This window comes from Lepidochelys kempii, chromosome 19 (assembly GCF_965140285.1).
Source record: "Lepidochelys kempii isolate rLepKem1 chromosome 19, rLepKem1.hap1, whole genome shotgun sequence".
Classification (NCBI taxonomy): Eukaryota; Metazoa; Chordata; order Testudines; family Cheloniidae; genus Lepidochelys; species Lepidochelys kempii.
Genome location: NC_136398.1, coordinates 10,875,100 through 10,891,170, shown reverse-complemented (window position 1 = coordinate 10,891,170; position 16,071 = coordinate 10,875,100). Strand labels below are relative to the sequence as shown.

General features: G+C 55.2%; 1 protein-coding gene and 1 long non-coding RNA gene across 6 annotated transcripts in view; both read left to right on the top strand.

Annotated features, from left to right (window-relative positions):
- Positions 1-900, top strand: part of AHDC1 (AT-hook DNA binding motif containing 1) — a 103,764-nt gene extending 102,864 nt beyond the window's left edge. For all 5 annotated transcript variants that reach the window (XM_073318038.2, XM_073318037.2, XM_073318040.2 and 2 more), the window contains one exon: positions 639-900. Coding sequence is in view for 1 of the 5 variants with exons in the window: in XM_073318040.2 (XP_073174141.2) it covers positions 639-690 (52 nt within the window). In the remaining 4 variants the exon portion in view is untranslated. The remainder of the gene's footprint in view (positions 1-638) is intronic.
- Positions 901-1,355: 455 nt separating this feature from the next.
- Positions 1,356-8,317, top strand: LOC140900566 (uncharacterized). Its single transcript, XR_012155663.2, has 2 exons — positions 1,356-3,590; positions 7,375-8,317. It is a non-coding gene; the product is annotated as an uncharacterized LOC140900566 (long non-coding RNA).
- Positions 8,318-16,071: the final 7,754 nt, after the last annotated feature.

The window sequence follows — 16,071 nt, the reverse complement described above, 5'->3', positions numbered from 1 at the left end:
CAGAGGGAGAGGGGTAGGTCCGTCTTTGTGGGCCCTGGGAGAGCTGGCTCTGCCACAGATGTCCTGGGTGGTCTTGGGCATGTCACTTAGGCCCAGCTCCCATTTAGCATATGAATAAGGACTGGATCTCCCGAAATGCCCAGCGCTCAGCATGCCACTTGGAGCCAGATTTTCCTAAGAGTTCTGAGCTCGTCTGCAAAACAGGCCACTTATTGCACTGCCCCAGTCTCTCTCGGCATAAAATGAGGCTTTCATTTGTCTTTTTAATTTGTCTTTCATTTCTCCTACCGTGTGAGCCTGATTCTCATTTACACTCTGGCCACTTGATGCTGCTCTGGAAGAGCAGTTCACATTCCCATGGACTTTATGGCCTCTTTACGCTCCCAACGCCGTGTGAAGGGGCCTTAGTGTAAACAAGAATCGGGCCCGTTGTCAGGGTTACTGTTAAAACCAGAAGCTTTTTGGAGCAGGGGCTGTGTCTCACCACGTGTATATACAGCACCCGGCACAATGGGTTCTGATCTCTACTGAGCTGTCTAGGGGTGACCGTAACGCGTATCATCAGTAATCTCCAAGGGGATAGGCTGTGTTTGTTGTGTCCTCTTCTCACCCCGCTGTTCTGTCTCTCTCTTTTTCAGAGCTAATTTAGCCAGCACTTTTTCTGGAACACTTTTCAAGTTCTGTATTTAACTGAGATCGAGAACTGTTTGTTTGCTTTTCTAAAAAAAAAGAAAAAAAAGAAAAAGAAAGCAGAGAAGAGGAAGAGAGAAGCCCCCTGTTTTTTTAACAATAAGAACTCGCTCCGTCTCTGAACAACGTGGCTGTGATTTTTGGACCAAGCCGTGTTGTCGTGTCCGTCCCCTGTCCCCCGTCCCCCCCGCACACACCTCCTGCTCCACCGCCTCTCGCAGAAAGACAATCGGACAGCAGCCGCCTCCTTCCCGCCCCCGCCTGCATGCGTGTGAGCTGACAGAGGGAAGGCAGCAGAACACAACTCGGGACAGCGATGGGAGGGGCTGGGGGGGGTGGGGCTGGGATTTTTTGTTGGTTGGTTTGATTGGTTTTTCTACAAAAATAAATGAGATCTGTGAACTCGAACGAAAAACTCACGGATGCCGACCGAGGACTTGGCTACGTCCCCTCTTCCGCCACTTTTGCTGTTTTGGAGGGTTTCTTTTATTTTTTGTTCCCCAGTGTGTTTGTTTTTGGGGGTATTTTTGTTGCTTGATTTTTTTTTTATTTTTTTTTTTTTGGAGAGCCAAATATATATATATATATTTATATATTATATATATATATATATATTAAAAACTCCACCAGTGGATCTTGGAGACACACCTATTGCCTGGTAAGTAACTGAGCAGGATCTCCCGTCCCCCTGCTATGTCTTTTCTGCCCCCCACACCCGCTTCCGGGAGCTGGGGTGTGTGTGTGTGTGTGTTAGGGGTCGTCCCTCTCCCCTGTTGACTCTTGGGGGGCTGGAGTCAGCCGCTCTGTGCCGTTATCAGAGTCGGCTCAGGTTGGTGATTGCTGCGGAGGGCTGAATTAATGGGGGAGCTAACTGTGGGTGGGAAGGGGAAGGCCTCTGTGTCCCGCAGCCAGTGTGGACCGGGGAAGGCTGTTGGTTGAGTTACTCTGTGAGTTTTGTAGCGGAAACCTAAAGCTGTGCCCTGAAGAAAGGGCCCCCGCAGACTGTGGCGTGGCGTTAGTCCTTCCTGGGCTGGGGGGCAAGCCAGACACCCCGTGGGGCGGCAGAGGGGGTCCCAGCACCACGGCCAGCCGAGATCAGTGGACAGGCTCCTGGGGTTTGGCACGACCCCCAGTGTAGCTCGTGGGCGGAGAGGAAGGGACGCTCCAAAATGCAGTGAGGACGCTGCCTCCCTCGCGCTCCCCAGGTCTGTTCGTGTCTCACTCATGGAACTAGGAGCTAGATTCTCCCCTCGCTCGCCCTTGTGGGCGTCACAGCAGCTGGGCTGGGTCTGGCCCTGCGTGTCTGAGATCGGATCTGAGCTGCCCTGCATTCCCCTCTCTCTCTCCTCTTCCCCATTACACGGTCTCCTTCCCCCTAGCTCTCCTCTCCCATCACCCCCTCCCGGCTAGTGCCCCCTCAACCACCGTAGGGCTGATGAGATGGAAGATCCTCACACACCTGCAGGCACCCGGATTTCAGCGTGGCCTGAGTGGGCCAAGATCTGCACTTACCATCCCTGTTCGGGGAGGTTTTTGATGCTCGGGGAGCAGCCTTCGCCCCCAGCAGGACACGTGAAATGTTCTCCGTCCCTGTTCATGGCGAGACTGGTAGAAGCACGGACGCGTGCATCTCCAGCCACAGACATAAAGGGCTGGGTTTGGGCCCACTCGCCCGCTGTGCAGGGGTCAGGTGAGAGGGGGCAAGAAGCCCTTTCCTTCCAACTTCACCCCATGCAGCAGGCAGTCATCACCCCGGATCTTACATTCCCGGGGTGTATTGGGAAAAAGGGGGGCTTACAGCTGCTGGCCCAGTGCAAGGTTAACAACATTCTCCCTGTGAGGCTGTCCTGGGGGTGGAGTTTGAGGGGAGGTGGATCTGTGAAGTGGGACTGGAAGACCCGGGGGTACCGTCCGTGCTGATGGGAGGGCAGGCGATTCTCACCGGGGCCATAAACTGGTCACTCCGGGGCTGTAGGAGGGATTCTCCCCCATCCCCCGTACTTGGCCAGGTGCCCTGTGGGTCTGGGTGGTGGGAGGCCCTGTCTGAAGCATCAGTCACTGACTGCTGCTGTCAGTGGATCCTGGCTCCCGAGGCCTCCGCTCGCATGGGCTGTTCAGTGAAGGAGGCTGTTGGCTTTGGGATTTGTGCCTAAATCAGGGGTCAATAGGAAGGGCCGTAACACGCTGTCCCCATGCCTCCTGGGCTCTTCAGCTCAGCCTGATTTTGACTGGCAACCACCTATTGCAGGGACCACCCATGGTGCTGGGCTTGCGTCTCCGCTCACCTTCCCATGGCCCTGCACTGATTTCAGCGGCGTCGCTCCTGATTTACACCAGTCTCCGCATCCCATCCAGCTCCCACTGCCGTCAACAGGAGTCTTTGCGTTGGCTCCTTTGGGAGCCGGATCAGGCTGCCGGGGAGAGGAGAATCAGGGCCGTGGAGAAACGGTTCTGCTGCGCCCCCTCGGCAGGCTGCCTCCGCTAGGCAAAGGGGCAGCTGGCGGCTCCATGTGGCTGGAGTCGCTGGCTATGGAACTTGGTGTGAAAAACAGGGCACTTGCTGGTTTCGGGGGGTGCGCGCCTGTTTGCATGTGCCCATGCGTGTTGGTGTGGGGGGCACATGGTGTGGGGGGGAGAGACACACGTTAGTGGACGGGTGTCCATATTTGCATGTCCGTGTGTGCACATGCGTGTCTGTGGGCATGTGTGGTTGTGGGTGGGGGGCTTGTCTGAATGCCTGTCTGTGTGTAGAACCCTGTTTCTTTGCCTTGTCTTCAGATCAGTGCTTCTTCTGCACTGGGAGCCTCTCTGGCCAGGAGCTGGCCACAAGCCCTTCCCAGCTGGCAGTATAGGAAGGGTAGGCTGGCTGCCAACCCATGACCCCGTCCGTGCCCCCCAGGGTAAGAACCCATGACTTGGATCCTCTGTCAAAGCCCGCTGCCTTGGGTTCCCTACGTTCAACCACTCATGCATGTAATGGTCCTCACGCAAGGGCTGATAGATCCTTCCAGCATGAATCCACTTCATCCCACCCCTCCATTTCCATCCCAGCTCTCTGCCTGGGAAGCCACTGGCTGTTCCCTGCCCCTGCCCATTGCCCTGGCGGGCGGGACCCCTGAGCCTTGCAAAAGGAGGTCCCCTGGGTCCTGAGTCCCAACCCTTCGCCAGGATGCAGTTAGAGCCCTCTGGGGCTAGGTAATTTGGTGCTAATGGTGAGCCAGGTTTGTTTCTCACTTGTTCAGTTTCAGTAAGGGGCTCTCCTTTGACAATGGATCCATGTTGAATTAACAGACCAGAACTGCCTTAGGAAAGGCACATTTAGGGCTCAGGTGAGGCCTTTCACCCGCAGTGGGGATGAAATTTTTGATTATTTTTTTTTAACTCCTCAGCAAAGGGCCCCAAGGGCCTGGTTTTCAGACAAGCTCAGCTTCTCTGTAGGCACCTAATGAAATGGGTCAACTTCCAGCAGTGTTCGGCACCCATTGAGAATCCCCCTCCTGCCCCTCTGAGAACAATGGGGAGTTCCCCCCACACACACCCCACTGAGAACAATGGGGAGTTCCCCACACACATACACCCCACTGAGAGCAGTGGGGAGCCCCCCACACACACACACCCCACTGAGGATGGTGGGAGCTGTCGGGCACTGAGCTGTTGTTATTACAGTCACACCTAGAGGCCCCAGTTGATCCAGGCCCCGTTGTGCTAGGCGCTGTACATTCCCCCAGTGAGAGACGGGCCCAGCCTCAAAGCACTCACAATCTCAATAGACATGGTAGACAAGGGAGGGGGTGGGACAGAGGAGACGTGATGTGCCCAAGACCGAGCAGAGCCTAGAATCCAGGTTCTCCCGACTCCCAGCCCAGTGCCTTGTCCTCTAGCCGGTGCTGCCTCCCCGGCTGCTATGAAAATCTGCACTGAGCTCCCCTGAACCTCCAGCCTCTCATGCCCATGGGCTGATCCTGCAAGGCACTGAGTGCCTCTGAGAACTCCCCAAGGCCTCTCCAGGGCGGGACGGAGACAGCCTTCCCCTTGCCCAGGCAGGAGCCCTCGGTCTCTGGGGCTGGAGAAGTTGAAGCTCTGGGGCCTGGCTGTGGGGCCTGTGGGAGAGTGACAACCAGGCCTGCAGCGCTGTCAACATCTCTAGCTCCCGGAGGGTGGGCACCTCCTCGCCACTGTGCCCCCGTTTCCAAGCCAGCCCCTTCCAGGGGAGGAGGAATGAATCGAAGGGGAGACTGACCCTGGGATGGGGGTCTGAAGGAGCAGCACAGAGGGAGGGGTTTCTGCAGTGCGGGGGGCTGTCTGCGTGTTCGGGGGGGGCGCTTCAGGCAGCGGGGCGACCCTCAGGCTAATGCCCCGTCCTGCGGAGCAAACTCCCGCTGCTCCCATGCCCACCAGCCCTTCTGTGGGCACCGCTCGTCAGAACTCCCCTGGGGGCGCTGGAGTCCTCCGGAGCCGGGGGAGCTGCACGGAGTGACTCCAGCAGAGGATCGGGGCCTGCTGCTGGGAGGACCCCTCCGCAGCAAGCCCAGCCCAGCCCAGCTCCATATCTATGACAACTAGTCTTGGCTCAGGCCTGAGCTCTCCTTGTTCTTCCCCATCCTCGGCGGCCTAGTGGGCTCCTGAGGGGCTACGCCGGCGCATTCCTCCATGTTCTCGTGGCTCCAGATCCTCCTGCTCGCTGGTCTCTCCTGTCCTCCAAAGCTGGGCCCTCTAGGCTCACCGGCAGCTGATGTCGGTGGAGTCACTCAGGTTTTACATCAGTGTAACCCAGAGCGGAACCTGGCCCTTGGAGCGTTTCTTGTAGCGGTTAACACAATGGATGTAGTGCAGGTCTGGTTCCTACATGGGGTCCCCTACTCTGCTGTGGGTGGCCAAGCAGCCGCACCCATGCCCTCCCGCCCCCACCGTACATGTCTGTCTGGTCCTCAAATGCACCCAGGAAAGGTGCCATGGTGCCGACCGGGTACTGCACGTGCCCCCAGGTCCCCGCTGTGAGCTCAGCTCTGGAGAAGATGCATTGGCTCATCTCAGAAAGTCACCTGCCATGCGGCGGGGAAATCTTTGCCCTTCTCCCCATGTGCTTTGGGCCGGGCCTGGCTCCCTTCTGGCTTAAACAGGTTCTGCTGCTCTAGATGCTAAAATGCCTCTGAACTTCAGAATCCTGCCAAACCCCCCGGTTTGAAACAAACTGGGTTCCATCTGGAGCTGTGAAATTGGGCAACCTGGATCTCATCACGGGTGTCAAACGAAAACCAGACCCCTGGCTGACCTAGTGAGACATCTCTCTGACAATGGCCAGGAGCAGACAGGTACTGGCCAGAGCAGACAGTAGATATCCTGTGTGCTCTTTTGCAATCCTACGCCATGAGTAACATTTCTTCCTGACCCCCAGCTCTGAACCAGAAGGACTGAGAGTCCTGGGAATTTGTATCCTACGCTAGTGTGATTGCAGATGGTCATGGTGGGACCCTGAGGTGCAGGTACCTCTGAGCAGCGAAGAGAGACTTTTCATGAGCGGCATGACCCACAACGTTCAGTGGTTCTGCCTCTCAGCCCACGACAAGATGGTGTCATTGTAACGGGCCCGGTCATCTAACAGAACCTCAGCACCAAAGTCTGGATTCGGATCGGGCTTTGAGCTGCACTTGGGACACCTCTATTGACACTATACTGGCCTGATCCCCTCTCGCTGACTCACGCCAGAGTAACCGAGAGCATTCCCAGGCTCACAGGGCGTATATGTAACGGTGAGGAGTGCACGGTGACCTGGCACGGTGCCCAGTGCTGCCAGTGGAGAGGCAGAAGGGGCCTGTGGGTCAGGCGTTGGGCTCGGGTGCAACTGACTTCAGTTCCTGCCTCTGTCTCAGGTTTCCTGTGGGACTTTGTACCAGTGTCCAGTCCCCCCCCCTTCCAAAGAGAGAGAGAACATATGGCCAGCACCTGGCACCTCTGTGTTCCCCCAGCCTTTGTCTGCCAGGTTTATTTAGACGATAAACGGTTTGGGGCAGGGCCTGTCTCTTGTTATAGGTTTGTCTACACTTGAAATACTACAATCACAGCTGTGACACTGTTGCACTTCAGGGTAGATGCTGACTAAAGCCACGGGAGGGGTTCTCCCGTCCGCGGAGGGACTCCACCGCCCCGAGAGGTGGGGGCTAGGTCGACAGAAGAATTCTAGCGCTGTTTCGGGGGTTAGCTCGGCTTAACTCGGGGTGGGTGTTTCACACTGCTGAGCACCATAGTTGGGCCTGGCCTCGGTGTATGTACAGTACCTAGCGCAGTGCCTAGGAACCCCAGCCGTGGACCAGGGGCTGGATGTTCAAAGGTGTTTAGACACCTAAAGATGCAGAGGAGTTGGGCACCATGTGCCCTTCTCTGATTCGCTACTGGTTCTTGTCCCGCCTCATCCTCGTAGTATCGTGCAGTAAGTGACCTGCCTAGCAGCGGCTTTAGGCACCTAAATACTTTCTGCAGCTTTTGACCCCTGTTGTGCTAGACATTGAACAAAAACACAGGCCCTGCCCCCATGGCAAGACCCCCACTGACTGCAGCGGGTGTTGGATCAGACCCATAGCCCTCCAGGGGTGAGCGCGTAGTGTGTCATCAATGTCTGTTTCATGCCAGTGAATGGGTGAAGGCAGGTGTGTGACATTAATTTCCTCTCTCCTTTGTCTTTTGCAGCTTATGTAAACAAATGAGAAGACCCCACCCTGTCCCATCCCAGCCATGAGTTCGCTACACCACAGTCTAGCATCCACCGGCTGCTCTGGGCAGATATTTTTTTGTTGTTTTTTTGGCAGGGGCGTGGGGAGATGGGGCGTGTCCCCCACTCCCAAAGCATCAACGTGCACCAAAATCCCAGCGAGAAGAGTGAAAAGCGTCGCGCCGCCTTTCACCTGCCTGATCTATGCCCCGGGTTGGCCTCTCCGCCTCACTTCTCCAGACCCCTCCCCCACAACTTTCTTCCTCTACCCCACTCTGTTTGGCAGCAGAGATGCCCCCGGTCTGTCCTCTGATTGGCAGCAGAGATGCCCCCCGGTCTGTCCTCTGTTTGGCAGCAGAGATGCCCCCCCGGTCTCTCCTCTGTTTGGCAGCAGAGATGCCCCCCGGTCTCTCCTCTGTTTGGCAGCAGAGATGCCCCCCGGTCTCTCCTCTGTTTGGAAGCAGAGGGATGTCTGTTCGTTTGTTTGTTTTTTTCTGCACAAAACCAGCAATTGTATATACTTTTGAAGAAAAGAAAAATGTAAAAAAAAAAAATCAAAAACAAAAAACCCGCACACGGAAAAAAAATTAAAAAGAAAGAATCCCCCCCCCCCCCAAAAAAAAGTTGAAAGGCAAATATGCAGGCGAAAGAAGCAAAAACCCACCAGTATGCACTGAGACAATTTATTTACAGATCGATCGACAAAAAAAAAAGTAACCATAACCTATTTATTGTATATAATGTTTTATTATAAATCGTGTCTTGTATATTGCATTCTGTACATCTGCTGTGGTTTTGTGATGTGCAAATTCCGCATGGGTTCATTGGGTTTCAGTTGCCTTTTTTATGACGAGGACGACTTTAGTTTTATTTTTGTTATTATTAATAATGTTTTTGGCAGGACACACCCAAAGATCCAAATTTGTATTAAAAAAAAAAAAGGAAGAAAAAGATTTAAAAAAAAAAACCACACACCGCACCCTCTTTGTGGGGGAAGGGGGGGTTGCTTGGCGGGGGGAGGGGAGCTTCAGGGGAGGGGGGGGGTTTGCGGGGCCAGGGTGAAGGAGTTGTCTGAGTTCTTGTTTGCCACTTGTTCGCTACACCAGTATTCCTTCCTCCATGCTTTCCCAGCTGCGCCTGTGAGGAGCTCAGGGGGTGTGTGTGTGCGTGTGTGGGTGGGTGGGTGACTTTTTCTTTTTGCCCCCCCTCTTTATCCCGCCCCCCTCCCCTTTCCCAGGGTTTGGAAACTATGTACAGCTTTGTGGATTGTGCAAAAAACAAAACAAAACAAAAAACAAAAACAAAAAAAGCCCTCCTGTGTTGTCCGTTACTGCGCAGTGCTTGTATGAAATCCAGCAGAAATCTGGTCACTTTCAGGCGGAGCGCCTGCTCTGAGCATCCTTCATTAAAGACCATGAGCTCCTCCTGCTTTATGATTTCTTTGAAAAGGCCCCCTTGACTCCATACCCCTCGTTCCCCCCAAAAGTCCCTTTCGCTTTCCCACTCGACTGGTCTTTTTGTGTATTTAGGAAGGAATTTTTAATAGGCACTTTTTTATATTAAAAGAAACCTATATATTGAGCGATGAGGCTGCTTTTCTTTGCTTCTGTTAACGGTTGGAGAGGATGATGGGGGGGGTTTAATGGAGTCTGTCTCCCCGCCCTCCCCTCCTGCCCCCCCCCCCGGTGTGCAAGGGGGTTCTGGAGCTCTGCAATGGATTAGCTGGCATGGCGTGAGATGCTGTGATTATGCATTAGCTGGGGGGTTGGGTGTTGGCGGGGGAGGGGGATGGGTGTTGCTTACGAGGCTAGATCCGGAGCTAATGGGAGTTTAAAGCTGCCTGCTGGAAATAACCAGTATCCTGAGTGACAGGCAGCAGCCAAGTGAATGTGATTCACAGTGCCAGGCTTTGCACGCAGCACTGTCAGTATTGGGATTTGGACTGCCAGCCTCTGAGGGGATGTCTGCCCTGCAGCTGGGAGCGGGCCTCGTGTGCCAGCATGCTTAAAATAGCGGCGTGGACCAGGGGGTGAGGTGACTCCAAGCTTGGGTGTCTGGCCCGAGCCTCTACCAGGGCCACAACCTCCACCGTGTTATTTTTAGCACGCTAGCTCGAGCTCGGCTAGTGCGAATCTCTGTGTGGACGTATGCTAGGATCCTTTTCCCAGCCGCTGGTGCAATCACCCTGGTGTTGGTGGGACCCGGGCATTTTTACCACCCTGTGTTCAGCAAAGCGTAGATAACCCAGGGTGGCACTAAACACGCACTGTTGCGGGGAAACCAGTCTGAAATCTAGCTCAGACAAGGCCTGAGTGAGCCTGGAACAGCCTCTTCCAGGGGCAGGGCTCGGGAGATCGGCCTTTGCCCTCCAACGCAGAAGGAGAAAGCAGCCAAGCCAGGTTTCAACCTAGCTCTGAAAAAGTCAACTAGCAAACAGAAGGCTCAGCAAAGAGCTCCGGGGCTCCTCTCTTCTATGGCGGATGAATCGCTGGCGGGAACGTGGAACTCACTAGGAGCTTTGGGGAGGAGAGGCGGCTGCACCAAAGGGCTGAAGCAGGACTTACACGGTGCATAGATCTTGTGGGATTTAAGCAGTGTCTGAGTCTGGCGCTGGGGCTGAATTCCTCGCTTGTTACCAGGCCTGGCTTTGCAAAGGTGCCACTGGCAGGGGGAAGGCGCCTTCTCTTTATCTGCTAAATGGCTTCTGCTTTGTCTCTTTCCTCCCCACCTTCCTCTCCCCTTTCAAATCCTCCCTGTTCCGAGAGGGGGGGTTGGTGCTGGCTCAGTGCAGGCAGGGACAGATGTCAGGATCTGAGGGGGGTGGCTGGGTGCTGCCGGATTCCTGTGTCCAAAGTCATGGCCGGGGGGGGGGGGGGGAACCCGCTGCAGGGTGGATGAGCAGAAATGGGAGAGTCAGGGCTCAGCCGGGACCGTCCCGGACCTGCAGTGGGGAAGGCCAGAGAGGCGCGGGAGGAGGCAGGTGCCAGCGAGCCTGTTTACAGAGGGGCTGTGTTGCCAGTGTGCCCGGTAGCTGGCGCTTTTCTTAAAGCCCCGGCTCCGGGCGTCGTGGAGTGACACAAGAATCTCGGCTTTTATTGGGGGGGTCGGGGGGAGTCCGTTGGTAGTTGTGGTGCAGAGAAGAGCTTGAAAGTGTGACGCGCTGAGCCCGGAAGGCAAAGAAAACAACCCCCCAAGTCTAACTGGGTTAAAAGACCTCATGAGTTTTAACCCTATCTCATAATTTGATGGGCCGGGGAGCGGGGTGGGGACTGATTTTGAATGCTTGAGGTTGGCCATGCAAGATGTAGGGGGAAGAGAGGCAAGAGTTGCCCAGAGCCTCTGTTCCTTACAAGCAGGGATGGAAGTGGCTAGTGGGCCTGGGAGACAGGCTGCAGTCCCTGTTAGTAGCTCTGCTCAGGGCGGGCCAGCAGAGCTGGTGAAAGGCCTGATCCAGCGAAGGGCTGCAGAAACCACATGCTTTTTGGTAACAGCAACCAGGTGCCCAGCTGGGACCAGATTCCTGCCTTTGGACGGGTGCAATTCAGGAGCAGCTCTGCTAAAGCCCTGACCCTGGTGTGGAAGGGGGAGAAGCAGGTTCCAGGAGGGAGAAGGGGAGACAAATAGCAGTGGACGGGGCCGTCAGAGAAAGGTGACAGCTTGGACAAGGAAGGAGGTGAGGGGTGAGCACAGGTCTCCTGGCAGAGCCTTGCACTTCCAGCCCGGTGCATTATAATGCATCACCCATTATAGCAAGGGACAAGGTGAGCAGGAGTGGCGGACAGGCTTAGGGGCTATGGGGAGGGAGGGCACATGGAGGGGCAGCCTGGCCTATTGGGTTTTAATCCCAGCTCATCCTGTGTGACCTTGGGGTGAATCACCTCCGGCCGCCCTTGGTTTTCCTGACTGGGAAATGGGCATAATCAGGAGCTGAAGTACTAGGGGAGGTAAGTGTTGGGAGTCTGCTGTGGCCCCACTGGCCATGGTATCACCCCAAGCAGCTCTGCCTTGGGACTACATTGCCCCTTCTCCCTTGGTGACTGCTGCCTCCTTCTTGCTTTCAGCCTGACACCTAATGAGGAGTAACAGGGTGGAATCAAGAGAAGGAAAATGTAGCCTGCAAAAACCAGGGCCTAACAGTGAGGGAGGGGCCCAGGAGGGTAGTAGAACAAGCTCCCAGGGGAAGAGAGGGAAGCCACATTGCTTGGGACTTTTAAAGCTAGATGGAAGAATATAGTGCTACAGACTAATCCTGCACTGGCAAGGAGGGTATTACGGGGCCTAATTGCTCTTTGCTGTATCTGACATCTGTGTTATCCAGACACTGACTAAACTCATTACTTGGATCAGTAGTGAAATAGGCAACAGTGTTGGCAGCAAGTTGTTATGTTTCAGAGTCAACACCTCATTCAGACGAATGGGGAAATCCGAACCTCTCCGAACTATTCTTCCAGTTTGTCTGTCTGCAGGCGTAGAGACACAGCCCGCCACAGGGGCCCATTTGAAGCGCTTTCTCCACGACCATAAGAGCTGGAAATGGAGGGATTTAAGGAAGAATGAAAGGTTAAAGGCTAACAAAATGGATAGGGCCAATGGAGAAGAACTGGAACTGTGATCCTTGGGAATAGGCAAGCCCCACTCTTCACCCTCAGTGCCCTCTGATACTGGAACACTGGATTCTTTAGCAATTGCAAAGTGCTTTAAGATCTTCTGCTGGAAGGTGGCTTGGAGGTTAAAAGTTTTGTTATTATTATTGTACCTCCTATTTGTCCGATACGCAAAAGCAAGGGGCATAGGAGAGCGACTGCTGTAGCAGGACGATGGTAGCTGGTCCGGTAGTGCAGCTCACATTGTTCTGGGGCATCTCGCGCCTGGAATGCGCTTATCACCGCAGAAGCTGGGAACAGCTGGGTGCTCCCTGACTCAGCGCAAATGTTGTAAATTGGGTGCGGTCATCGAGGTGAGGCAGCAGATTTGGGGGCTAGACAAGGGCAGGCCCCTGTAATGAGCGATGTGATGAGGGGAGGCAGGGGAGGAGGAGATGGCCAGTGGGTGTGGTGGAGTGCAGAGTTCATAGGTGGCTCTCATGGGCTGAGCGGGAGGCAAGGCCGGGGGAGAATGGGTTAGGGAAGGAGGCTTTTGTGGCTGTGGGGAAAAGTCTGACAGGAAGAGGAACGAGCGTGCCCTGCTGAGGGCCAGCCCTGCTCCCCTGTTCATGGAAAAACTCCCATTGATGGCAGTGAAAGCAGCCCTGTGATTCCACTGAGCAGTTATTGCAAGAGACTGAGTGCTCCGGTGTCCCGATGATTTCAGCAGGTGCTCAGCTCCTGGGGGCAGCAGGGCTCCGTGCCTAGCTGGAATGAGCCCCGGGGTCCGGATTTGAGTGCTGGGCATGAAGCCCTGGAAGCAGAGATTCTGTGTCCACCAGCCAGGGAGCAGATCCTGGGACAATCTCCCCCGCCCTGGAGCAGCGGCTGGCGGAGCACGAGGCAGCAGACCCAGGCTGCCCTTGCGCAATGTGACCGTGGCCCCGTGAACATGACTGAACAGCGCACTGCTCCCCTCCCAGCCCGCCTCTCACTCGAGGCAGTGGGGAACTTGCATCAGAGCGGGCGCTCTTTCTCCTGGCCACGGCGCTGCACCCTTTACTGTCCTTTGGTGTCAGGGAGGGATCTGGGCCCCCAGCTCGCAGGACGAAGGGGGCTTTCCAGACCACAGCGACTGGGCGCTTGACAGATAGATTCTCGTCACGCGTCTCCCTGCCAGCGAAGGGAGGGGGTGGGCACGTCGACTTTGGGCTGCAGACAGGTTAAGAAAGAGAGACGGATGGGAAAACCGCCAGTGGCGTCAAGGAGCCTGGTGCGCAAGTTCCAGGAACGGGAAGCTAAACCCACCACCGGCGGCCGGGAGGGAGGAAGGGAGCAGCCTTGGGGCCTGCAGGCTGGAGAGGCTGGCAAAGCACGCCAGCTACCTGTGGGTGGGAAGCTAAACCCGCCACCGGCAGCCAGGAGGGAGGGAACAGCCTTGGGGCCTCTGGGCTGGAGAGGCTGGCAAAGCGCGCCAGCTACCTGTGGGTGGGAAGAGGTTAGCAAGATCCGCAGGGTCATGGCTATTGCAGTTAAGTGCTTTTTGCATTGTTGGGGCGGGGGGGAGGAAGGAGGTTGCCATGGAGAAAAACACATGATCCATACTGATGGACTGGGGGGGATTAGGGGGGGAGTGAGATCTGCTGTAGCGAATATGAGAGGCTTGAAAGACATCTCCACAGTGCCAGGAGAGAATGGGGGGCGGGGGTTGGGACTCTCCGATGCAAACCCCACTTCCCCTTTTTGGGGGGAGTGCTAAACCAGCCTCCTCGGCGGCTCCAGCTCCCCCTCTTTGTCTCTGACCCCCGCATGAGCACACACACACACTTTCTGCCAGCCTTTCCTCACTCCCCCAAGGGAAAGGACACCCTCCCCCACCTCTCTTCTGAAGGCAAAAGAACCTCCCAAGTTCCTGCCTTCCCACTTATGCCATCATGGCCAAATCAAACAAGAGCCTGGAAACAAATCCGAACACCGCCCCCCGCTCGCCCACCCACCCGAGCCACCTGCCAATCTGTCACTTCTGAGCGTGACCCGGTGGTGCCTGGTTTAAAGGGCCAGCACCCCGTCTTCACTGGGCCTAGGCAGACAGATGCAGAGTGGCATTTAAAGGGCCACAGTCCCCGATTGATATTGGCCTGCTGGGAGGGGCTGTGTTTGCGGTGAGTGAAGGGGATGGGCCCAGGAGGAAGCGCTGTGTGGCTTTTTGGAAGGATTGAGTGGGGCTTGGCATCTGGCACCGGCTGCCCTCACATTTGCCTCCCTCCCCATCAGCAAACTGCTCCCCTGCCAGCAGGGCAAACAGAATGGGCCAGTGGGGCCTGAGACAGGCCCTTCACACAGAGTTAGAGGGACTGAGCCCTCACTCCTACATGGTAGGATATGCAGCCGCTTGGAAAGCTTCAGCATGGGGCACAGGCTTCCAGCCAGAACTGCCACCAGTGGGAGGCCGGTGAGACATGCACAGACTGGAGAAGACAGCACCTGTTCCAGCCACTCTAGGGCCTCTAACTCCTTCACCACTGGTCCCCACAGCTGTTTTCTGGAGGTGCATTTGCCCCGATGCACCAGCCGCAAGAGGCTGCTCCATGGTGACTGTCGCTGCCGCGGGCAGCTTCCAAACAAGCCTTTTCCACTTCACAGCACAGCCGGTGTCGCTGCAGGGGCACAAAGGCCCGAGTAACAAGGACGGAGGGCTTGCAGGAGCTCTCCGGGGATGATGTCTCCAGAGCAGCCACCCCACTGTTGGTTTATCCCGAATGAAGGCACGAGACTGGATTTGCTTATTGAGACTGGATTTGCTTATTGCAAAAGGCCACAGCAGGCCTTAAAGTTAACCCCTCCTGCCTGCGGTTGAGGGAGTGATGCAAGGTCTACCTACTGCTTACGTCCCACTACATCCATGGGGGGAGGGATAGCTCAGTGGTTTGAGCATTGGCCGGCTAAACCCAGGATTGTGAGTTCAATCCTTGAGGGAGCCATTTAGGGATCTGGGACAAAAATTGGGGATTGGTTCTCCTTTGAGCAGAGGGTTGGACTAGATGACCTCCTGAGGTCCCTGATACCCCTGTGCAGAGGGGTGTTAAAGAGCCATGTGTTTCCATTATCTTTGAAATTATCAAGAGTTTCCATTATCTTTGAAAACTCGTGGCGAACCGGGGAAGTCCCGGATGACTGGAAAAAGGCTAATGTAGTGCCAATCTTTAAAAAAGGGAAGAAGGAAGATCCTGGGAACTACAGGCCAGTCAGCCTCACCTCAGTCCCTGGAAAAATCATGGAGCAGGTCCTCAAAGAATCAATCCTGAAGCACTTGCATGAGAGGAAAGTGATCAGGAACAGCCAGCATGGATTCACCAAGGGAAGGTCATGCCTGACTAATCTAATCGCCTTTTATGATGAGATTACTGGTTCTGTGGATGAAGGGAAAGCAGTGGATGTATTGTTTCTTGACTTTAGCAAAGCTTTTGACACGGTCTCCCATAGTATTCTTGTCAGCAAGTTAAGGAAGTATGGGCTGGATGAATGCACCATAAGGTGGGTAGAAAGCTGGCTAAATTGTCGGGCTCAACGGGTAGTGATCAATGGCTCCATGTCTAGTTGGCAGCAGGTATCAAGTGGAGTGCCCCAGGGGTCGGTCCTGGGGCCGGTTTTATTCAATATCTTCATAAATGATCTGGAGGATGGTGTGGATTGCACTCTCAGCAAATTTGCGGATGATACTAAACTGGGAGGAGTGGTAGATACGCTGGAGGGGAGGGATAGGATACAGAAGGACCTAGACCAATTGGAAGATTGGGCCAAAAGGAATCTGATGAGGTTCAATAAGGATAAGTGCAGGGTCCTGCACTTAGGACGGAAGAACCCAATGCACAGCTACAGACTAGGGACCGAATGGCTAGGCAGCAGTTCTGCAGAAAAGGACCTAGGGGTGACAGTGGACGAGAAGCTGGATATGAGTCAGCAGTGTGCCCTTGTTGCCAAGAAGGCCAATGGCATTTTGGGATGTATAAGTAGGGGCATAGCGAGCAGATCGAGGGACGTGATCGTTCCCCTCTATTCGACATTGGTGAGGCCTCATCTGGAGTACTGTGT